At 43.0% G+C, this 24,855-nt stretch overlaps 2 protein-coding genes across 3 annotated transcripts in view; one reads left to right on the top strand and one right to left on the bottom strand.

The window, feature by feature from the left end:
• Nucleotides 1–9,909, top strand: part of ZC3H15 (zinc finger CCCH-type containing 15) — a 79,683-nt gene extending 69,774 nt beyond the window's left edge. For both annotated transcript variants that reach the window (XM_040439900.1, XM_040439901.1), the window contains exon 10: nucleotides 9,521–9,909. In XM_040439900.1, coding sequence (XP_040295834.1) covers nucleotides 9,521–9,699 — 179 coding nt within the window. In that variant the 3' untranslated portion in view covers nucleotides 9,700–9,909. The remainder of the gene's footprint in view (nucleotides 1–9,520) is intronic.
• Nucleotides 9,910–11,422: 1,513 nt separating this feature from the next.
• The window catches only part of ARPC1B (actin related protein 2/3 complex subunit 1B), a 48,306-nt gene continuing 34,873 nt past the window's right edge, over nucleotides 11,423–24,855 (bottom strand). The window contains exons 7-10 of the mRNA XM_040439899.1: nucleotides 23,879–23,954; nucleotides 22,296–22,492; nucleotides 14,561–14,651; nucleotides 11,423–11,848 (exon numbers count right to left, since the gene is read on the bottom strand). Coding sequence (XP_040295833.1) covers nucleotides 11,810–11,848; nucleotides 14,561–14,651; nucleotides 22,296–22,492; nucleotides 23,879–23,954 — 403 coding nt within the window. The 3' untranslated portion in view covers nucleotides 11,423–11,809. The remainder of the gene's footprint in view (nucleotides 11,849–14,560; nucleotides 14,652–22,295; nucleotides 22,493–23,878; nucleotides 23,955–24,855) is intronic.

The raw sequence follows: 24,855 nt of genomic DNA, 5'->3' as shown, positions 1-24,855 counted from the left end.
AACTCCTTCAAGACTGTTGGAAGACCATTTCAGGGGACTACCTCTTGAAGCTCATCAAGAGAATGCCAAGATTGTGCAAAGCAGTAATCAAAGCAAAAGGTGGCTACTTTGAAGAACCTAGAATATGACATATTTTCAGTTGTTTCAAACTTGTTTGTTATGGATATAATTCCACATGTGTTAATTCATAGTTTTGATGCCTTCATAGTCATGAAAATAAAGAAAACTCTTTGAATGAGAAGGTGTGTCCAAACTTTTGGTCTGTAGTATACTGTATATGTGTGTGTGTGTATGTATATATCTCTATCTATATCTATCTATATATATATATATATATATCTGTATATATATCTATCTATATATCTATCTATCTATATATATCTATCTATATATATATATCATAAACAAAATGGACTGGGCACTCTCTGATATCTCGACCAATACTGAATTTGTTAGATATACCTATTACTACCCAAATGGGGGGTAAACTAAAAACAATAAAATATCGGATAGAACATAAAAATCAAGGACATCTACAATAAAATCGATAACCTAATCGATAAAAAAATCGCTGTATGAAACAAAGTGTATATACTGATAACTCGAACAATTGGTAAAACAGCATACACAATAGCAGCAATCAATGGTGTGGAATGAAAAAAACTCAAGATCTTGAGGATTGATGCTTGTTCGATTATGAATCTACGCATGAAGAGAAATCTGAATCCCATAAGAATCGCTATTGGATCTAATGAGGTTGGTTAATGGGAATTCAATTGCATATGAAAACTTGTATTAACTCTTCCCCCAACAAGCAGTACTAGCGGCCTCCCGCTATGTTGAAATCTCAGCGGCGTCCTGCTGAATCAATTAACTGTGTGTTCCCAGCACACATAAGCCGGCATAAAAAAATCAAACGATCTTACCATTTGATGGAGCAAGTGCCCAAAAATTGCTCTGGACGTTGGTCTTTAAGTGTAATCGACCGTAGTCTTACGAACTTTCTTCCGTCTAAACTCCCACGCCGGTGACTTGTTTGCATGTGGACCTCGATAGTTGTACACGGTCTTTAATTCAACAAGATTTTAGTCACTCACCTACTGTGCGGCAGACGGTATTAGGTGGGCACTTTCGTATAGATTTTCTTCATCACACTTGGCAAGAGATCCTTTGGGGGGATTAAAACCAGATGCGTTTCGCGGTATTGGATAACCCCTTCCTCAGTGGTTGCCTACTGAGCACCTCATATGATCTCTGGTTCCTCCTGTGCGTCACAATATTTATATATTTTTTAATATATATATATATATATATATATTAGGGGTGCACCAAAATGAAAATTCTGGTACCGAAACCGAAAATTCAGGATGCCCTTGACCGAAAACCGAAACTGCCTTTTTGCCCAAATACTTTTAAAATACTTTTTTTTTAATGATTTTATTAATAATTCTTTTTCATGAATTTAATAAATCATATTATATTACATGGTGCTTCCTCATACACAAGTGATTGTACAAAACAACTGTTATGGGGGGGACACTGTTATGGGGGGGATCTGTGGATGACGGACACTGTTATGGGGGGGGATCTGTGGATGACGGACACTGTTATGGGGGGATCTGTGGATGACGGACACTGTTATGGGGGGGATCTGTGGATGACGGACACTGTTATGGGGGGGATCTGTGGATGACGGACACTGTTATGGGGGGATCTGTGGATGACGGACACTGTTACGGGGGGATCTGTGGATGACGGACACTGTTACAGGGGGATCTGTGGCTGGCACTGTTACGGGGGGGGGGGGGGGGGGGGGGAATCTGTGGCTGGCACTGTTACAGGAGGGGATCTGCGGATGGCACTCTTATGGGCTGGGGGGATCTGTGGGTGGCACTGTTATATATGTGCATCCACAGACCTCCCAGCCCATAACAGTGCCATCCACAGACCCCCCCCCAGCCCATAACAGTGACATCCACAGACCCCCCCAGCCCATAACTGTGCCATCCACAGATCGCCCCCGCCTCCCCCCCCCCTGCTGCCGCCAGTATACAAATATAAGATGTTATATTCATTTATTGGTTATTAAACATGCCCCCTCAGTCCTATTACTACCTTACATCCTAATCGCTTCTGTAGAATTCAGGCAGCCCAAGCCGGGCGGCCGGCGCGTCTCTCACTGACGTCACTTGCCTGCGCCGCCGGCTTCATTCAGGCACATGACAAGAGTTACGCTGCCGCCCGCCTGGCCTGCCTGAATTCTACAGATGCGATTAGGATGTAAGGTAGTAATGGGACTGAGGGGGCATGTTTAATAACCAATAAATGAATATGACATCTTATATTAGTATACCGGAGCGGCGGGGCTATCATATTTTCTGCCGATATGTACCAATATCGGCCGAAATGGATTAGGCCCATTTTCGGCCCATTTGCACCCCAAATATAAATATATATATATATATATATATATATATATATATATATATTTCTTTTTTAGGCTACTTTCACACTCGTGTTTTGTGCGGATCCGTCTTGTATCTGCACAGACGGATCCGCACAAATAATGCAAACGCTTGTATCCGTTAATAATGGATCCGTTTGCATTATTCATAAAAAAAAAAGTCTTAGTCAAAATGGATCCGTTTTTCACTGACACAATATGGTGCAATTGAAAACGGATCAGTTAGGCTCCGCATAGTCAGACGGTCACCAAAACGCTGCAAGCTGCATTTTAGTGATCGTCTAAAAAACGTAACTGAGACCAAACGCAGCCAAAGTTATGCATTCTGAACGGATCCTTATCCATTCAGAATGCATTGGGGCTTAACTGATCCGTTTTGGGCCGCTTATGAGAGCCCTGAAACGGATCTCACAAGCAGACCCAGAAACGCCAGTGTGAAAGTAGCCTTAATATATAAAATTTTCTGGTTCAGTTCAATGAACCGTTATGTTCTTTTGACTATCTGGTGAACTGTCGTCTGCCCGTCTTATTGGGAAAAAAGTTAATGACTATTAAAAGGATTCCCTAGGATCTCCTATATTAATGATCTACTTCAGGATCAGCTCTATGAGGAGACAGCCCACGTGCGTGCGGTCTCTCTTCTCTTTTTCTGTTCACCGCTGATTTACCATAGACAGCAGCGGTGAGCAGGAAGAGAAAAGGGAGACGGCACGTGCACTCTGTAAAAAAATATTAACATATTGGGTATTGCCACATCTGTAAGGACTGTCTCTATAAAAATATCACATAATCCACCCCGCAGGTGGACTTGTTTAAAAAAAAAATCATAAAAACTTAAGTTATATCTTTGTCACCTTTACATCACAAAATGTGTAATACCAAGCGATCAAAAAGCCCAAAATAGTACTCCTGCAATAAAGAGCCCCTTCATAAGACAATTGCCCCAAAAAATTTAAAACATGGCTTTCAGAAAATGGAGACCCAAAAAAGATTTTTTTTTTCTTTCAAAAATGCTTTTATTGTGTAAAAGTCAAATAAATTAAGAAAAAGTAGACATGTTAGGTAAACAAAAAACTGCGCCCGCACAACCAAGTTTTCTCATCTTGCCCCATAAAGTGTAGTATTGAATGATCAAAAAATCTTATGTACCGAAAAACGGTACCAATAAAAATGTCAACTCTTCCCTCAAAAAAATTAGTCCCTACACAAGATGATTGGCATAAAAATAAAAAAATATGGCTTTCAGAATATGGAGACAAACATTTTTTGTTTTAAACGCTTTAAAGGGCTTCTGTCACCCCCCAAAAGTCATTTTTCATTTTTGGGCTAATTAAAATCCTTATAGTGCGATTATTCAATATATAGTGCTCTTACCTTTTTCTGTTTTTTAGTTTTCTTTAAAAACCGCACTTTTATAATATGTTAATTACCTTGCTACCAGCAAGTAGGGCGGTTACTTGCTGGTAGCCGCCAAATCCTACTTTAAAAAAAACGCCCCCTTCTCCTGTTGATTCACAGGGCCAGCGAGTGCTCTCCTCCTCCGGCTGGCCCTGTCTGCAATTCAAATCCCGCGCCTGTGCCTTACGTGTCTTCATTCGACGCAGGCGCTCTGAAAGGACGCTCGCTTCCTCAGCACTCCCTCAGTGCGCCTGCGCCGATGACGTCACCTCTAAACCCGAAAGAGAAGACGTCATCGGCGCACTGAGGAAGCGAGTGTCCTTCTCTCAGAGCGTGTGTGCCGAATGAAGACACGTAAGGCGCAGGCGCGGGATTTGAATTGCAGACCGGGCCAGCTGGAGGAGGAGAGCGCTCGCTGGCCCTGTCAATCAACAGGAGGAGGGGGCGTTTTTTTGAAAGGAGGATGCGGCGGCTACCAGCAAGTAACCACCCTACTTGCTGGTAGCGAGGTAATTAACATATTATAGAAGTGCAGTTTTTAAAGAAACTAAGCCCCTGAAAAAGGTAAGAGCACTATATATTGAATAATCGCACTATAAGGATTTTAATTAGCCCAAAAATGAAAAATGACAGAAACATAGAAACATAGAATGTGTCGGCAGATAAGAACCATTTGGCCCATCCAGTCTGCCCAATATACTAAATACTATGGATAGCCCCTGGCCCTATCTTATATGAAGGATGGCCTTATGCCTATCCCATGCATGCTTAAACTCCTCCACTGTATTTGCAGCTACCACTTCTGCAGGAAGGCTATTCCATGCATCCACTACTCTCTCAGTAAAGTAATACTTCCTGATATTACTTTTAAACCTTTGCCCCTCTAATTTAAAACTATGTCCTCTTGTAGCAGTTTTTCTTCTTTTAAATATTCTCTCCTCTTTTACTTTGTTGATTCCCTTTATGTATTTAAAAGTTTCTATCATATCCCCTCTGTCTCGTCTTTCTTCCAAGCTATACATGTTAAGTTCCTTTAATCTTTCCTGGTAAGTTTTATCCTGCAATCCATGTACCAGTTTAGTAGCTCTTCTCTGAACTCTCTCCAAAGTATCAATATCCTTCTGGAGATATGGTCTCCAGTACTGAGCACAATACTCCAAATGAGGTCTCACTAGTGCTCTGTAGAGCGGCATGAGCACCTCCCTCTTTCTACTAGTAATGCCTCTCCCTATACACCCAAGCATTCTGCTAGCATTTCCTGCTGCTCTATGACATTGTCTGCCTGCCTTTAAGTCTTCTGAAATAATGACCCCTAAATCCCTTTCCTCAGATACTGAGGTTAGGACTGTATCACTGATTTTATATTCTGCTCTTGGGTTTTTACGGCCCAGGTGCATTATCTTGCACTTATCAACATTAAATTTTAGTTGCCATATTTTTGACCATTCCTCTAGTTTTCCTAAGTCCTTTTCCATTTGGTGTATCCCTCCAGGAACATCAACCCTGTTACAAATCTTTGTGTCATCAGCAAAAAGACACACCTTACCATCGAGGCCTTCTGCAATTTCGCTGATAAAGATATTAAACAATATGGGTCCCAGAACAGATCCCTGAGGTACCCCACTGGTAACAAGACCTTGGTCTGAATATACTCCATTGACTACAACCCTCTGTTGCCTGTCCCTCAGCCACTGCCTAATCCATTCAACAATATGGGAGTCCAAGCCCAAAGACTGCACTTTATTGATAAGCTTTCTATGTGGGACAGTATCAAAAGCCTTACTAAAGTCTAGATAAGCGATGTCTACTGCACCTCCTCCATCTATTATTTTAGTCACCCAATCGAAAAAATCAATAAGATTAGTTTGACATGATCTCCCTGAAGTAAACCCATGCTGTTTTTCATCTTTCAATCCATGGGATTTTAGATGTTCCACAATCCTCTCCTTAAGTATGGTTTCCATTAATTTCCCCACTATTGATGTCAGGCTTACTGGCCTATAGTTGCCCGATTCCTCCCTACTACCTTTCTTATGAATGGGCACAACATTTGCTAATTTCCAATCTTCTGGGACGACTCCTGTTGCCAGCGATTGGTTAAATAAATCTGTTAATGGTTTTGCTAGTTCAACGCTGAGCTCTTTTAATAGCTTTGGGTGTATCCCATCAGGCCCCTGTGACTTATTTGTATTAATTTTAGACAGCTGACTTAGAACCTCTTCCTCTGTAAAGACACATGCATCAAAAGATTCATTAGACTTCTTTCCTAACTGAGGTCCTTCTCCTTCATTTTCCTTTGTAAAAACTGAACAGAAATATTCATTGAGGCAGTCAGCTAGTTCTTTATCTTCTTCTATATACATTCCTTCTTTTGTTTTTAATTTGGTAATTCCTTGTTTTAGTTTCCTTTTTTCATTTATGTATCTGAAGAATGCCTTCTGGCCTTTTTTTCCTGACTGAGCTAATTTCTCTTCTGCCTGTGCTTTGGAAGCTCTTATAACTTGTTTGGCCTCTCTCTGCCTAATCTTATAAATTTGTCTGTCCATCCTCGTTTTGTTTTTTTTTATAATTCCTAAATGCTATCTTTTTGTTTTTAATGATTTTGGCCACTTCTGCTGAGTACCACAGTGGTCTCTTCCTTTTTTTGCTTTTACTGACAAGCCTAATGCAATTTTCTGTTGCCTTCAATAGTGCCACTTTTAAGTAGTCCCATTTCTCCTGGACTCCAATGAAACTGTTCCAGTCTGATAGGGACTTGTATACCACTAATCTAATTTTAGAAAAGTCTGTTTTTCTAAAATCTAAAACTTTTGTTTTTGTGTGGTGTGACTCAGTCACTGTACTAAACCACACTGACTGGTGATCACTAGATCCCAAGCTTTCCCCTACAGTAATATCAGATACCAAATTCCCATTTGTGAATACTAAATCTAAAATGGCCTCCTTCCGGGTTGGCTCCTCCACTACTTGCTGTAGAGATAATCCCAGTAGGGAATTTAGAATATCTGTACTCCTGGCAGAACTAGCTATTTTGGTTTTCCAGTTTACATCTGGAAGATTGAAGTCTCCCATAATGATAACTTCCCCCTTCAATGTCATTTTAGCTATTTCCTCAACTAGTAGATCATCTAATTCTTTGACTTGGCTAGGTGGTCTATATATCACACCTACACGAGTTGCCTTATGATTATCAAGCTGCACGGTAACCCAAACTGACTCTAAATTGTTCTCACTAACTTGTATCAAATTAGATTTTAGGTTATCTTTCACATACAGGGCCACCCTCCCCCAGAAGCCCTTTAATATGTAAAACTAAAACAAAAAATAAAAGTAGACACATTTAATATCGTTGTGTCCATAACAACCTGCTCAATAAAAATGGCACATGATCTGTCCTGTCAGGTAAACATTTAAAAAAATATTAATAAAATACAAACTGTGCCAGAACAGCTATTTTTTTGGTTACCTTGCTGCAAAAAAGCATAGTATAGAGCAATCAAAAATCATATGTACCCCAAAACAGTACTAATAAAACGGTCACCTTATCCTGTAATTTTCAAAATGGGGGTCACTTTTTGGGAGTTTCTATTGTAGGGGTTCATCAGGGGGTCTTCGAATGTCAAAAACCAGTCCAGCAAAATCTGTCCTCCAAAAACCATGCGAGGCTCCTTTCCTTTTGAACCGTGCCGTGTACCCATACAGCAGTTTACCACCACACCAGGGTGTTTCTGTAAACTCCAGAATCATGGTAGCAGATATTGAATTTTGTTTGGTTGTTAACCCTTGATGTGTTACAGGAAAAAAAAGGATTAAAATAGAAAGTAGCCCAAAAAAGTGAAATTATGAAATTTCATCTTCATTTTTCTTTAATTCTTGTGGCGCACTTAAAGGGTTTGTAAAGTCCCTTTTGCATAACTTGAGGGGTGTAGTTTCTAAAATGGGGTAATTTATGGGTGGTTTCTATTATGTGAGCCCCACAAAGTGTGTTAATGCCCACCAGAATCAGAAGTAGTTTTTCATTTTCTTTCCCAGGTCTGTGCAGCACCTTTGTTTTGATGCCATTATGGCTTGCTATGGGTCTGATTACTATGTAAAAGGTGATTGTTATGATTCATCTTCCCTCTTACAGACATTGCCTCTGTTACAGCTCCCTGCATGTTCCTTTATTACAATAAGAGGGCTGTACAATAAAAAGGCCCTGTTAAATGGCCTGATATATCAGGCAATTATCAGGAACAAACTAAGGGGGAGATTTATTAAACTGGTTTAAAGAAGATTCCATCTTTCATTTTCCAAAGGAGATGTGAAAAATGAAAGGTGGAAACTGGTTGCTATGGGCAACTAAGCCAGTTCTACTTTACACCAGTTTGATAAATCTCCCCCTATACGTTTACATGCAACAATCACCTCTGTTGTATGGGGACAAGCAATCGATACAGTGATTGCTTGTCCCTAAGGAGAATCATTATTTTGGGAGAGCAGATTGCTGTTTAAAGAGTAACTAAACCTTTTAGCAATTTTCTTTTAAACTGTTCCAAAAAGCCCCAAAATAGTTTTCATAATATACTGTATTAATTAATTATGCAGTTTTCCATATTAAAAAAAAAAGGACGTAGTGCTGAATTTTACTGCTTTTTAAAATCCTCATTCTTGTACAGCGCTGGCTTGGTGTATAGATTGAACTGTCTGCCGTAGAGAAGGCTGCCTGTGCTCCCCACAAGCTCTGCTGCCCTGAGCCGGCTCCTGCCTGTGCCTGCTTCTCTCTGCTCAAGGCTCCTGTACCCATGTGCTGTGTCAGAATTAGCTTGAGGGGAGCACAGGTAGATGCTGTGATGTGTGCTCCTTCCTATGCAGCGTTCTCCATGGCAGCCAGTAATCCCGTTACAGTGCTGACAAGCCAGCCCTGTACCAGAATTTTAAGAAGCGGTAAAATCCAGGACTTTGGGTCCTTTTTCAAGATGGAAAACAGCATTATTAAGTATATTACAAAAAAGATTTTTAGGCTATTTAGAACAGTTTAAAAGAAAAATGTAAAGAAAATAAGTTTAATTACTCTCTAAGCAGCACGATCTGCTCCACAGAAACAATGCAGCACAGGTTCTTCCGATGAACTAGCGTTTGCTCGTTCATCAAGTGATCCCCGCCAGCTTTTAAGGTACAGTTCTAAGTACCAATGAGCAGCAGATTGTCAGGATGGAAGTCGACTGCATTACATGGAGTCCACATCTAAAGCTTGGCAATTATGAAGAGCCAATTTAAGGCTAGGTCTACACGACGACATTTGTCGCGCGACAGATAGGGCGCAACAGTTGTCGCGCGACATTTTGTTGCACTAATGTTGCACGACAATTTTTATAATGGCAGTCTATGGTGTCGCACTGCAACATGCGACATGTTGCGACTGCGACGCGACAGTCGCAGAAAAATCCATCTGAATGGATTTTCTGCGACTGTCGCAGTCGCAGCATGTCGCATGTTGCAGTGCGACACCATAGACTGCCATTATAAAAATTGTCGCGCGACATTGGTGCAACAAAATGTCGCGCGACAAATGTCGTCGTGTAGACCTAGCCTAATGCTGTGCATGGAATACTTGACCATAAATATACAGCCTTCTGGTAATGTGTTACTTCTTAACAGCCCCTATTTTGTCTACAGATGCAAAGCTCAATGAAGCATCAGGAGGTGACATGAGAAATGGGGAACAGAGTGATTCCGAAGAACACAGTGAAGATGACCAAGAAGATCTTGAGGATGCTGTCCCTGTTGATGAAAATCTTTTTACGGGAGAAGATCTAGATGAACTTGAGGAACAGCTGAATATCCTTGATGAATGAACATTGCTGCCCATCCCTCACATCATTAGTGGGGTATTCAGACTGCCATGCCTTTTCAACGTGATTTTTTAATGGGGTAACATGACTTTCCCTTCCTGCTTCTACAGAGCACATCAGAAACAATTTACAAAGCCGTTTCTCCTGTTGTAATTTTGACAACTGTAAATTGGTCAGACTCTCTAGGAATGAGAAATAAATTTCTTATTTGGATGTAGTGGTACATGATCTGCTTTATTTAATACGTTATGTCTATCATGTGACATTGTGTATTGATTTAATAAAAGCCTAAGGCAACATCTCATAATGGATGTATTAAAGTAAATCTGATACCCCATTATGTAGACTATATGGAGGTCTCATAACTGTGCATTTTATGTTAACTATAGGACTCGCTCTATTCTTAATTTTTGTATTCCATTTTGCAAAAGGGTAAATCGAGAATTAGTGGATCACAAGTACAGGTAAGATAAAGTGCACTATGTATGTATATGTTACAGTTTGGGTGATTGGTTTTCCACTCTATTTTTATTATTCTGTGAAGAACTATGGCGATGAGTTTTTTTTTTTTTTTTTTTTATTGCGGAGGGTTCCGACCTTTTGGTTTATAGTTTATTTTCTTGGGATTGGTGATCAATATCAGTACCTGAGGCAGAGACTCCAACCCTGTGTCTGTGCTGCTTATGATAGAAGGGGTTAAACTTTGAAGGATCCAGTGCGAGGGGAGACGCAGGGCAGACGCCTCAGCCAGCAGGGGGCGTGGCTTGTTGCTCCTTTAAAGTGACGTTCCATCCACAGACCTGCTCCTTCAGGCTAGTGCATGGAATGTCATCAGAGCAGGGAAAGAAACTGCCATCACAGGGCAGGTGACCCTCAGCTAACCAGGAGAAAAGGGCTTAGAACAAAGAACTTGGACCACCCCTTTAAGCTTGCTGTTTCATAACTATTTTAGAGCTGTGATTTGGCTGTAAGAAAGTGGACAAATCACAGAAAAATATTATCACATTGCAGTCTTCTGGAATGGAAAAGGGTTTGTGCATGTATGACTCTCTCTAGTGTTCTATCGGCCTCAGTAATCTATTTTCGGAGCTCCCCTAGAAGTGAGTGAAAAGAGCCATCCATTCACAACCACAAGTCCACTCCGTACAGCAGAAAACACAGCTTAGGCTACTTTCACACTAGCGTCGGGGTTCCACTTGTGAGCTCCGTTTGAAGGCTCCCACAAGCGGCCCCGAACGCATCCGTCCAGCTACCAATGCATTCTGAGTGGATGCGGATCCGCTCAGAATGCATCAGTCTGGCAGCGTTCAGCCTCCGTTCCGCTCAGCAGGTGGACACCCGAACGCAGCTTGCAGCATTCGGGTGTCCGCCTGGCCGTGCGGAGCCAAACGGATCCGTCCAGACTTACAATGTAAGTCAGGACGGATCAGTTTGAATTTGACACCATATGGCTCAATTTTCAAACGGATCCGTCCCCCATTGACTTTCAATGTAAAGTCTGGACGGATCCGTCGGAAGCTACTTTCACACTTAGAATTTTTTCTACAATATAATGCAGACGGATCCGTTCTGAACAGATCCCAAGTCTGCATTATATGAGCGGATCCGTCTGGGCAGACCCCAGACGGATCCGCTCTGAACGCAAGTGTGAAAGTAGCCTTATTCAGTCATCAAGATTTGGTTTCCCGGATTTTCTTTTCTAAACTCAGACGCCAGGCAGTGTTTGTTTTTTCATCAGCCTTTTTATTTCTAACTGGCACATTTATAGTTTGTAGCAATGCTTGTAAACATCTGTCAATTGAGGCTTAGCAAAGAAAAAAATGAACAGGAAGCATTCAAGGTAGTATAGTGAAAATACATTTTCGGTTGTTTGGCTGCTGCATTTCCAGGTGGTTTTATTGTGGGTTTTTGCCTCAAGAGGTCCTTGAGGATGCGTTGAAATGCCCCACACTAAACTATTAGAAGCTGACTTCCCATTGGTCGGCATACAACCTTTAAGTAAAAACAAAGCATTTTAGCCTGACTTGATCGAATTCTCAAGTTACAACTGAAGCGCTGCATATAGAAGTTAGATGATGTAAAAAGCTGGTGGCTCATATTCTGCATTTGGTGCCTAAATGATCTTCAAATCTTTCATTGCAGACTCCAGGCTCTGAAGAGGAAAGCAGAAAATATGGTTGTACAAAGCCTTCTAGGTATGTTTTATACAGACTACAGTTGTTGGATCCTTGTGGTTAATGAGTATCAGCAGATTTGTACCTTGACCCGTGTTCATATGTGCCCGCATTGCTGAGAGAAATGAAGTTTTAACCCCTTCCCAACCAGCGCCCTGCTAGCTGGCCAGGTCTTTAAAGATGGCGCTCACTCCTGAGCGGAGTGGCTGCCATAGCCACAGGGTGCCTGCGGTTTCATACAGCAGACACCTGCGGCTCATTTCCGAGACTGGCGATAATGCCGTTCATGGACATTTAACACTTCAGATGCTGTGGTCAAACCTGACCACAGCATCTGAGCGAGTGCAAACTCGGAAGCTACGGCGGTGATCATGTTTCCTATGGAGCCCTTGTATGTAGCAGGACTCTGAGAAATGTACTAGTTTCCTATGGTCTCCAATACACATAACTACAATAAAGTTTTATAGGGGTCAGAAAATAGCGACAATAATATAAAACAGCTTTTTTCCAAGGTTGTTATTATCCGTATCAAAGCGCAACAAAAATGATGCATATAAGGTATCACCGGATTCGTACTGACCTGTAGAATGAAAGTAACTGGTCAGTTTTATCCCACATTGAACATTGTAAATAATAATAATAAAAAAAATTAAAAAAACGTAAAACTGGTGGAATTGATTATTTTTTTTTTTTTTATTCTAATTCCACCCCATTTGGAACTTTTTTCCTGTTTACCACTATATCATATGCAATATTAAATGGTGGCGTTGGAATGTACAACTTGTCCCGCAAAAAAACAACTCTCATTTGGCTATGTGAACAGAAAAAGAAAAAATTAATGGCTTTGGGAAGGCGGAGAGTGCAAAACGAAAATACAAAAACGAAAAACCTCTGGGGTAGAAAGGGTTAATATAGGCAAATGAGCCTACAGGAGCAATAGGCATTGCACATAGAGGCTCAGCTCTCTGCAACTGCCGCGACCTTTGCACTTTGATTTACAAGGCCAGGCAGTGTAAATGTGAACACGCTTGACCGTGGTTTCTTCTAAAGTCTCGCACTGTGCCGTGCACTTCAGTATCCAGCACAGTACAGGAAAGAGGCTTGCCGGCAGTTCTCTTCTGTACGACGCCTGTGCTGGATACTGAAGCGTGCAGCGCAAGACTTTAGGTGTCAGGGCCAGGTGTGATTACATTTACACTTCCTGGCCTGATCAATCAAACTGCAGAGAGCTGAGCCTCTAGGAGTAAGGGTCCACAACTGTTCACACGTCTGCAACTGTTTTGTGGTCTGCAAATTGCGCATCCGCAAAACACGGACGCCGGCCATGTGTTTTCCGCATTTTGCAGACCACACATCGCACATGGCCGGCACTATGATAGTAATGCCTTTTCTTGTCCATGGCTGCAGGCAAGAATAGGATATGTTCTATTTTTTTGTGGGGCTGCAGAACGGAAGTGCGGATGCGGACAGCACACAGTGTGCTGTCCGCTTCTTTTGAGGCCCCATTGACAATTAATGGGTCCGCACCCGTTCCGCAAAATTGCGGAACGGATGCAGACCCATTTTGCGGATGTGTGAATGGACCCTAACAGGAACATCCCTGTTGCGCCTAGAGGCTCATTTGCATTTCACATATCTATACTTCCCTGGCCAGTTTAATAAATAATGTAGGGAACAGCCATTGCCCCAGTACATTTATCATTTTCTGGCCTGAGTGATGACTGAAATATTTGCCTGCTGTGAGCAGGCTTTGATTTAAATCACACGCACGAACTTCAAGAGGATGCACTTAATTTATGATGAGGCGTGCACCTCTTCATAAATTAAGCACTTCCTCCGGCACCTCAGGGGATATCAAGATTGGCGTAGCACATGCTGATCTTGATAAATTTCCCCCTATGTGTTTTATATATGACACTTTTGACTCCAAATGGTACATGTTACAGGATCTTAGGGTGTTTTTATATGATTCAACAATTTGGTCCATTAGCCAGCCAATAACATTCCTGCTTAGGCTGTCTCACCATAACAACTTATCACCCATTCAGTGGGGTGACAGCCATGCATGTGCGCTGCTGCATTAGGCTACATGCGCATGACAGTTAAAAAAAAAATATAATAATCTGTTAAAAACTGATAAACTGTCCATTTTTAACGGCCATTTTCTTTTCACCGATGACTTCCTGAGAAACATGTTAAAAACTGCCCCATTCAATTATATGGGGGCAATTGGTCAGCGAAAAACGGACAAGATAGAACATGATCTATTTTCTGAAGTCCGTTATTCACTGGCTGTAAAAAACTAAAATAAAACTGCAGTTAATAACCCCATAGACTACCATTGATCTTAAAATGGATGTGTGATGGCCGTTTTTCACTGTCGTATGCATGTAGCCTAAATTTCTTTTGGACGGCTGGAAATAGCCAAGTTCTATACTTGGCTATCTTATACCCATAGAGATGAATGCACCACAAGTGTGTTACCCTCACTGTGTTCACTTGGGGGAAATTGGGACTCCTGTTCTTATGATCTGTGGGGGTCCCAGCAGTCAGACTCCCACCAAGGTACCCTGGTCTTAATCAATGCGCCCCTTAGTTATTATAGTGGGACAAGCTCTTTAATGTTATGTTACAGGGAAGGTATAAGGATATAGGACTTTAATACTACGATATGGCAATATGTTCCTTACCTTGATGTCCCAAATGCACATGCCGCCATCCATCCCAGTGGTGCAGAACTTTGTACATTTTGCCTTTCCTCCAGTCAGCACAGAGAGTTGACTGTAAAGCACATAATACATTCAGTTTTTAGTGTGTACCTAGTTCATACTTGACCTTTTGGTTTTAGATATTTTTGATCTATAGTGCCTTGAAAAAGTATTCATGTCCCTTGAACTTTTCCATGTTTCTTCATGTTACACTCACAAACATAAATTTATTTCATTGGGATTTTATGTGATAGACCAACGCAAAGCTGCAAGTATGTGTAAGTCAAAAGAAAATAATACGTGGTTCTCAATTTTTTTTAATAAAAATCTGAAAAGGGTGTAGTGCCTTTGTATTCAGATCCCTGTACCCTGATGCCCCTAAATAAAATCCAGTGTGACCAATTGCCTTCAGAAGTCACCTAATTAGTAAATATAGTCCACTTGTGTTTAATTTATTCTCAGTATAACTACAGCTGTTCTGTGAAGGCATCAGAGGGTACATTAGTGATCAAGCTAGGGTTGTATCAGATTTTCAATCCCCAATCAATACTTTTGCCTGGTATCGACCTTGATACCAGGATTTGCCTTCTGTCGATACTAGGCTTCGAACATGAGCGTGCTCCTCTCAGCGTGCTCCATGTTCTCCTTAGCAGCACAGGGAAGAAGGAAGCACTCTCTCCCTCACCCCCATGCTGCTGCCACCAAAGATGAGAGAGGGGCGGGCGCACTGCACCACCAATGAAAGGAAGTGTACGACCTTTCATCTGGCAAAAAAATTCAAAACTAAGTATCATGATATGTACAGCGGCGCCCAGGGATCTCACTGCACTTACTTTTATCCCTGGGCGCCGCTCCGCTCTCCCGCTATGTCCTCCAGTGTCTTTGGGAACACTGGGCGGACACTGGCCTTGTTCTCCTGGGCATCTCCTTCTCCCAGGCTGTAGCGCTGGCCAATTGCAGCACAGAGCTCATAGCCTGGGAGAAAAAACCTCCCAGGCTGTGAGCTCTGTGCTTCGATTAGCCAGCGCTACAGCTGGATATTGCATAAAATGCGGAATGCACGCGGCTTTTTTTTGGGGGGGGGGGGGGTGTGTGTATTTTTTGTTTTTTCCTCCCCCTTCCCCCCTGCGTGGTATAGAGTATCTCAATACTTTTTTTATGGTATCGAAACAACCCTAGATCAAAAAGGATCATGAAAACCAAGGAACACACCAGACAAGTCAGGGCTAAAGTTGTATATGGTTTTATTATATCCCAATTAGAGAGGCAGCCAAGAGGCCTATGGTTATTCTGGAGGAGCAGCAGAAATCCACAGTGGGAGAATCCGTCCACAGAACAACTATTAGTCGTGTACTTCACAAATTTGGCCTTTTATAGAAGGGTGGCCAGAAGAAATCCATCTGACTGGGTTTGAGCTATTTTGCAAAGAAGAATGGGCACAAATTCTAGATGTGCAAAGCTGTGTGAGGCATACCCCAAAATACTTTGCAGCGAAAGGTGGTCCTACAGGGGGCTGAATACAAATGCACACCACATTTTCCAGATTTTTATTTCTTAAAAATTTTGAAAGCCATTATCATTTATTTTTTATTTTTTTTTACTTCACACATACTTGCTACTTTTTGTTGGTCTATCACATATAATCCCAATAAAATACATTTAGGTTTGTGGGTGTAACAAGAAAAATGTGGAAAAGTTCAAGGGGTATGAATACTTTTTCAAGTCAGTGTATAGCTTTTTAAAGGTTTTCTGTCACCCCAATTTTCGCTATTAAACACGCTGACATTATAGATGTGAAAATGTCAATTTAAGGCCTCATGCACACGACCGTATTTTTTTGCTGTCCGCAAAACGGGTTCCGTTTTCCCGTCATCCGTGACCGTTTTTTCGTCTGTGGGTCTTCCTTGATTTTTGGAGGATCCACGGACATGAAAAAAAAAGTCGTTTTGGTGTCCGCCTGGCCGTGCGGAGCCAAACGGATCCGTCCTGAATTACAATGCAAGTCAATGGGGACGGATCCGTTTGACGTTGACACAATATGGTGCCATTTCAAACGGATCCGTCCCCATTGACTTTCAATGTAAAGTCTGGAGTCCCTTTTCTACCATCGGATCGGAGTTTTCTCCAATCCGATGGTATATTTTAACTTGAAGCGTCCCCATCACCATGGGAACGCCTCTATGTTAGAATATACTGTCGGATATGAGTTAGATCGTGAAACCTCATTTCCGACAGTATATTCTAACACAGAGGCGTTCCCATGGTGATGGGGACGCTTCTAGTTAGAATATACTACAAACTGTGTACATGACTGCCCCCTGCTGCCTAGCAGCATCCGATCTCTTACAGGGGGCCGTGATCAGCACAATTAACCCCTCAGGTGCCGCACCTGAAGGGGTTAATTGTACTATCATATCCCCCTGTAAGAGATCAGGGCTGCCAGGCAGCAGGGGGCAGACCCCCCCCCCCCCCCCCCCCTCCCCAGTTTGAATATCATTGGTGGCCAGTGCGGCCCCCCCCCCTTCCTCCCTCTATTGTAATAATTCGTTGGTGGCACAGTGTGCCCCCCCCTTCCCCCCTCTATTGTAATAATTCGTTGGTGGCACAGTGTGCCCCTTTTCCTCCCTCTATTGTAATAAATCGTTGGTGGCACAGTGTGCGCCCCCCATTGGCCCCCCCTCCCTCTATAGCATTAACAACATTGGTGGCCAGTGTGCGGCCTCCCATCTACCCCCCCCCCCTCGATCATTGGTGGCAGCGGGTTACTAGCAATAGTACAATAGTAAAAGATTCATACTTACCTGGGAGCTGCGCTGTCTGTGTCCGGCCGGGAGCTCCTCCTACTGGTAAGTGACAGTTCATTTAGCAATGCGCCGCACAGACCTGTCACTTACCAGTAGGTGGAGCTCCCGGCTGGACACGAACATCGCAGCAGCCGGTAAGTATGAATCTTCTACTATTGTACTATTGCTAAGTAACCATGGCAACCAGGACTGTAGTAGCGTCCTGGTTGCCATGGTTACCGATCGGAGCCCCAGCGATTAAACTGGGACTCCGATCGGAACTCCGCTGCCACCAATGATGGGGGAAGGGGGGGGATGGGAGGCCGCACACTGGCCACCAATGTTGTTAATGCTATAGAGAGAGGGGGGGGCCGATGGGGGGCGCACACTGTGCCACCAACGAATTATTACAATAGAGGGAGGGAGGGGGGGGGGGGGCGCGCACACTGTGCCACCAACGAATTATTACAATAGAGGGAGGGGGGGGGGCCGCACTGGCCACCAACCTATTATTACAATAGAGGGGGGGGGGGGGGCCGCACTGGCCACCAATGATATTCAAACTGGGGAGGGGGGGAGGGTCTGCCCCCTGCTGCCTGGCAGCCCTGATCTCTTACAGGGGGCCGTGATCAGCACAATTAACCCCTTCAGGTGCCGCACCTGAAGGGGTTAATTGTGCTGATCACGGCCCCCTGTAAGAGATCGGGTGCCCAGCAGCAGGGGGCAGTCTTGTACACAGTTTGTAGTGTATTCTAACTAGAAGCGTCCCCATCACCATGGGAACGCTTTTGTGTTAGAATATATTGTCGGTTCTGAGTTTTCACGAAGTGAAAACTCAGCTTTGAAAAAGCTTTTATGCAGACAGATCTTCGGATCCGTCTGTATAAAAACTAACCTACGGCCACGGATCATGGACACGGATGCCAATCTTGTGTGCATCCGTGTTCTTTCACGGACCCATTGACTTGAATGGGTCCGTGAACCGATGGCCGTGAAAAAAATAGGACAGGTCATATTTTTTTCACGGCCAGGAAACACGGATCACGGATGCGGCTGCAAAACGGTGCATTTTCCGATTTTTCCACGGACCCATTGAAAGTCAATGGGTCCGCGAAAAAAAACGGCACAACGGCCACGGGTGCACACAACGGTCGTGTGCATGAGGCCTAACTCTGCGTTTCTTTTTTTATAAGTATGCCCCTGTTTTTGTGTAATTTTTACTTTTATTATATGCAAATGAGCCTCTAGGAGCAGGGGGGGCGTTGCACCTGCTCCTAGAGGCTCCGTTCGCCCACCTAATTTCAACGCCCTTCTGTCTTGATTGACAGAAACCCTTTAATGGGACCAGGATGTGACAATTTCTATAGAGAAGATAAAGCTGTTTCAACAGACAGATGATAGACTATATCCTGTGTTATTTCCCTTTTTAAAATACCAGCAGTCTTATCATATCCTCAACATTGAAATTGCAACACAAGGATCCATAGACATGTTAATGATATGCAAATGATAAAAAAAAAGAAGAAAAAATTCTAAACATTTTGATTTATTCAGTATAGAGTATGAACGCCATGCGCTTACATGGTTATTAATGCAAGTCTGAAGAATATTCTGCCATGCAAATCATCAAGATTGCTGCTTGCAGCTCCCTTTGCAATTACTGACAAATGATGTCCCAGCTGTGCTTGATGGGAAAGTCCAGAAACACTGCAGCCCATGGTAGCATGTTTAGGCCACACAGGCTGCTGACAGCAGCATGAGCAACATGCGACCGGTTGTTGTCTGTAGCTGGATGTCTGTTGTGCAAATGCCTTCTGATGGTTTGTGTAGACACTATCTTGCCCAATTTCCTTTACTGTACAGAATGGATCACTACGCAGCATTCTTCTAATCAGAAGATCTATCTCGGCAGAGGTTCACCTCTGTGTGCCTCTTGCTGTCTTTCCAGTTCAACATTGTTCTTCCAACCACCGCGACACACAACACTGAACAGTACTGACATCTCGGCCTACACATGTAGCGGTCTGCCGGCGTAATAAGCCAAGGTCTCTCAGTTCAAGGATTCTATACCTCTCAGTTTGTGACACGTGGTGATTACTGGCATATCAACAAACAGGAGGCATTGCACAATCATTCCACCAGAGATTGCAATAATGCAGGTGCTGGTGCATGAAAGATCCAGTAACGCAGCACTGTACAGAACAGAGCTTTGTTATTAGTGAGCAGGCTGCTGGACCATTCGGCGCTCCTCTAACACCTCCCCCCCCCCCCTTTTCTCTGCGCACTCAACACCCTTTTTATATTATTTTTTGCTTTATTGTGGATCATCTAATTTTATAAAAATGAGGGAGCACGCACCAATGCTGGCCCGTTGACAGAAGTGCCAGAGAGAGCATGGCAGGAACAGAGCCTCTGATGGGCACCCTGAAAGGTTGGTGGCGCAAAGTCCATGAGAAAGTGACAGGTTTGTGCCCAGGTGATGTAAGACCACAAGTCCCATTGTGCCCTGCAGGCTTCTGTCTGCTGCTGGTTGTTCAGTGTGGATGTGTGTATGGAGTGCACAGAAAAGACTACAGGGTCAGATTGTGCTTAGTAATGGCCCTGAAAACAGCACATACGGTGAGTTCCCCTGGGGATTATGTTGGAGATGATGGTGACATTGGAGGTGAGCAATGTCCATTGTGTATCCTCCAGTTACACCACAGTATTAGAGCCACATTGTGCCCCTGCCAGCAATCAGAGTAGATAACTGGTTTACATTGTCCATATAAGGGGTCCCCCTTTTCACCTTGACCTATGGCTAGAGAGTGTACCCCCATAAATAGTGCCAGCCAAGGAAATGCTACCTTCATCTGCTTCTGGGGTCTAAGAAGGGCTTCCATTTTTAGGGAGACCAGAAAAACCAAGGAGGGTTGACAAATAGGCAATAGATTGTCCCAGATATGACAGCCATATTGTCCCCATTAGGCCTCATGCACATGACCGTATCCATTTTGAGATCTGCAAAATAAGGACATCCATGTGCAGCAAAAGATAGAGCATGTCCTATTCTGGCAGACCCGCTAAAGTCAATGGGTCTGCAGAAAAATGCGTCACTAACCGCATCCATGATATGTGTACATCAAAACGGATATGGTTGTGTGCTTGAGACCTTATAGTGACAGGTAGGGATGAGCGAAGTTCATATTTTGAACTTCGAGTTCGTGTTGTGGTACAAGCAGAATTGCGTTAAGGATTCCGTTACCACGGACCATAACTCAATTCCATAATGGAATGCCTTTAGAAGCATTCCGTCATAATAGAAGTCTATGGCCTGCATAATGGATCCGTCCGGTTTCTGTTATGCAGGAGAGGACTCACGAATATAAAGTACGGAGGAGTCAGATATACAATATATTGGACTGGGACACAATATAGTGTATGAGACTGTACTTTATCACTTGGCCATAATTGCCTGCATTCACCCCAGACGCCACCCACTGCTTCCTCCAGTCCTCCACTCTGATTTTGTCTTCCAGAGTGCAACCCATTGCCACCACTTCTCCCTGCCAGACCAGATTTCTCTATGAAATTCTTATGGTCTCATGCACACGAACATATTCTTTTTCCATTTCCGCTCCGTTTTTATACAGGTCCGTATGCGGAACCATTCAGTTCAATGGAGCTTGAAAAAAAACAGAGATTACTCCTTTTGCATTCCTTGTCCGTCCGGAAAAAAATAGGACATGTCCTATTCTTGTCCATTTTGTGAACAAAGACAGTCATTGTTACAATGGATCCGCAAAAAAAATGTATGTCACGCGGATGTCATCAGTTTTTTTGCGGATCTGTGTTTTGCGGACTGCAAAATACATACGGTCATGTTTATGAGCCCTTATTGCGTTCGGTTTTGCACAGGGCTGTGGAGTCGGAGTCGGGGGAAATTTTGGGTACCTGGAGTCGGCAAACAATGCACCGACTCCGACTCCTACTAAATTTAGATTGGAATAAAAATAAAAAAAAGCAAGTTTAAATGTCCCAATTCACAAAAAGTTATAATTAATGACTTCTCTACTGTAAGAATAAAGACCAATGCATGCAGTGCCTCACGTAACCGCAAAACGAACACGTTAAGTGACCGTGAAGAAGCATGCTTTTCATGTGCTTCACTATATGGCACGCAACGCACAATTAGGAGCGGCAATACTTATACTTTCCATAGTGTTGTGTTCTGCTTTTACAGGGAACGCAGCGTCCATGTGTAACCTAGCCTCTCACTGATAAGGGATTAAATAAATATGTTTTTTGCAGGACTAGAGAGTGAGACACTTGTATAAGTGAAGGGAATGGAGGGCCAATAGTTCAAGACTGAAGCTGTAAACCATTGGAAAAACTGCTGTCATTTAGCTAAGGCTATAAAAACTATCTAAGGCTATAAAAACTTGTTGGTTTCCCAGCCAGTAGTCCTGTGGTAGGTTGCGTTTCTTTCCCTCAAGGAATGTATAAAATACATTCGCATATTAATACAGAGGAGTCGGAGTCGGAACATTTATCTACCGACTCCACAGCCCTGGTTTTGCATACTGTACTGCTCTGGTCTCTGACAGATTTGGTGCTTTAAGAAAGGTAGGGATTGAGTCTTCTGTGAAATTTAAAATGGTCAAAATGTGTTATTTATGCATGGAAGACAGTTACAGTAGACTAGTAATGGTTTCCCTGCATAAATAGCAGCCTCTTAACGTTATGTAGGCTTAGGTATTATATATATGAATTACTATTCATCCCACAAAAAACTTTGCTTTAAATCTGCTTTTTATGCTCCTCCCGCATGCCACAGATTGGAGCTAGGCGCTTGAAAAATTGATCATTTGCAGATCTTACTGACATCTTCTAATTCCTCAATTTGCAGAACCTTCTAGCGTTTAATACAGGAAAACAAACAGAAACCTGCTTACCTAATGCTGTTCTTGTGCAAGGACTCGAGGGCACAGCTGTTGGTATCAGAGCTGGCCTTCTTGTCCAGATTTTGAAATCTTTCTCTTGCGGTCATCCCTCTTTGTGAACTTTGCTTAGGAATATCCAGTTTTCCTCCAAAGCTCAGGGTCCCCTGGGCTTCATTATATGTGTACAAGATAGGATAACAGTCATGGCCCTGATATGGCAAAGGATAGAATTAGCATTCTAACTGACACACGAAAAAAAAACACCTTATATTTAACCTCTTTGTGACCAACCTTTTTTTATTTATTAGTTTTTTTCATAATCCCACAAAAAGTATTAATGTGCAATGAATAAAGCGTTTAAAATAAAGTACTATTGCAATAAAAATATTTAGGGTCATTGATCAAACTGGTGTAAAGTAGAACTGGCTTAGTTGCCGATAGCAACCAATCAGATTCTACCTTTCATTTTCCAAAGTAGCTGTCAAAAATGAAAGGTGGAATCTGATTGAAAGACTACTTTCACACTTGCAGTAGCCTTCCCCCCCCCCCCCCCCCCCGCCAGAACAGCCTGCCGCATCCGTGCTACCGCTAGTCCACCGTGCCGCCAGAAGTCCGCTTCGGCCCCGTTCACTATAATGGGGGTGGGTCGGAGGTCTGGCCACAGCACGGCAAACATGCCGAGAGGCAGCCGGACAAAAACTACAACATGCTGTGGTTTTTGCCCGGCCGCCTCTCTGCTTGTTTGCCGTGCTGTGGCCGGACCTCCGGCTTGTCCCCATTATAGTGAATGGGGCCGGAGCAGACTAATGGCGGCACGGTGGGCTAGCGGTAGCACGGATCCGACACACTGTTCCCCTGCTGGAACAGCCTGTTGGAAAAAGCTACTGCAAGTGTGAGAGTAGCCTAAGCCAGATCTACTTTACACCAGTTTGATAAATGACCCCAATTGTTTGGATTTGTTATGTACATTTCATTTTGGTAGAGTCCCCAGCTGATCCACTATCTTCCGCATACAGTGTTAGGCCCCTTTTACACAAGCGAGTTTTCCGCGCGGGTGCAATGCGTGACGTGAATGCATAGCACCCGCACTGAATCTTGACTCATTAATTTCAATGGGTCTGTTTACATGAGCCTTTTTTTTCACGCATCAGTTCTGCGTTGCGTACAAAATGCAGCATGTTCTATGTTCTGCGTTTTTCATGCATCCCTGGCCCTATAGAAGTGAATGGGGCTTCAGTGAAAAACGCATTGCATCTGGAAGCAAGTGAGGATGCAATGCGTTTTTCACTGATGGTTGCTAAGAGATGTTTGTAAAACTTCAGTTTTCTGACTGAACTTGCTTGCAAAATGGTGCAAGTTTCACTGAACGCATCCGGACCTAATCCGTCACGCTCGTGTGAAAGAGGCCTAAGCCCTACCCGTTTTTCTCACCACTTTAGAAAAGTGGCGAGAGAAGTAAAAAGGTGCAAAATATGGGGCAAATATGGCATGGACCAGGATATGATGCTGTAAAAGGTCTGGTCACTGGCTGGTCAGCTACATATGGTACACCCATGGTCGTTGTCTGAAGAGACTGAGAAGATAAATGTACTTACAGCTGCTACTAAGCTATTTTCAGTGATAAATGTTACACACAGCAGAGGTAAAGTATCCGTTATCAGAGTAGTGACCCTGAAAAACAAGCCAAAACAGCAACATAGATTAAATACTGGGAAATCTAACCCCCAAATTATTTGGCATTCTCATCTGACGCAATCAGGGCTCATTCACATTTCCATTTTTCACAGACAGTGGAAAAATCACGGAGACATGCACTACTTTGTTCCGTGATGTGGACCAAACCCGTCCATTGAAGTCTATGGGTCTGTAAAAAAACACTCTCACAGCGCGGGTGGCATCCATGTTATGTCAGTTGTTTTTCATGGACCATTGGTAATTAGTTTTCAGCTGAGCAGTATCCGTGTAATACGGATGACACATGGAGGGCAAAAATGGACACAAGAATCAAACACGCATCCTTTACAGACATCATTATGAATGAAATAAAGATGTATATTCCACGGACGTCAAATGAACATGGAAATGTGAACAAGGCAAAGTCTTAGGCCTCATGCACACAAACGTATATTCTTTCCGTGTCCATTCAGTTTTTTTGTGGACTGTATATGGAACCATTGATTTCAATGGGTCCGCAAAAAAAAACTGAAGTTACTCCGTATGCATTCCGTTTTCGTATTTCTGTTCCGCAAAATAGTAGAACATGTCCTATTATAGTTTGTATTACGGGCAAGGATAGTACTGTTCTATGAAGGGCCAGCTGTTCCGCAAAATACAGAATGCATACGGACGTCCTCCATATTTTTTGCAGACCACAAAATACTTACGGTCGTGTGCATGAGCGTCCACACTATACTGCTCCCAGTCAGCTTTGATCTGTAAGCCACCTTGACACAGTGAGCGGACCTGTGCATTTTGATCACATGTTCATGCTTATAAATTGTGATGAGAGACATTACATGAGTGCTCGTGGATATGCAATCCATGTCTTCTCTCTACAGTTTGGCTAATAAGG

Source organism: Bufo bufo, chromosome 7, assembly GCF_905171765.1.
Source record: "Bufo bufo chromosome 7, aBufBuf1.1, whole genome shotgun sequence".
Taxonomy (NCBI): Eukaryota; Metazoa; Chordata; class Amphibia; order Anura; family Bufonidae; genus Bufo; species Bufo bufo.
Note: the sequence above shows the minus strand (reverse complement) of the source record. Positions and strands in the feature narration are given on the sequence as shown.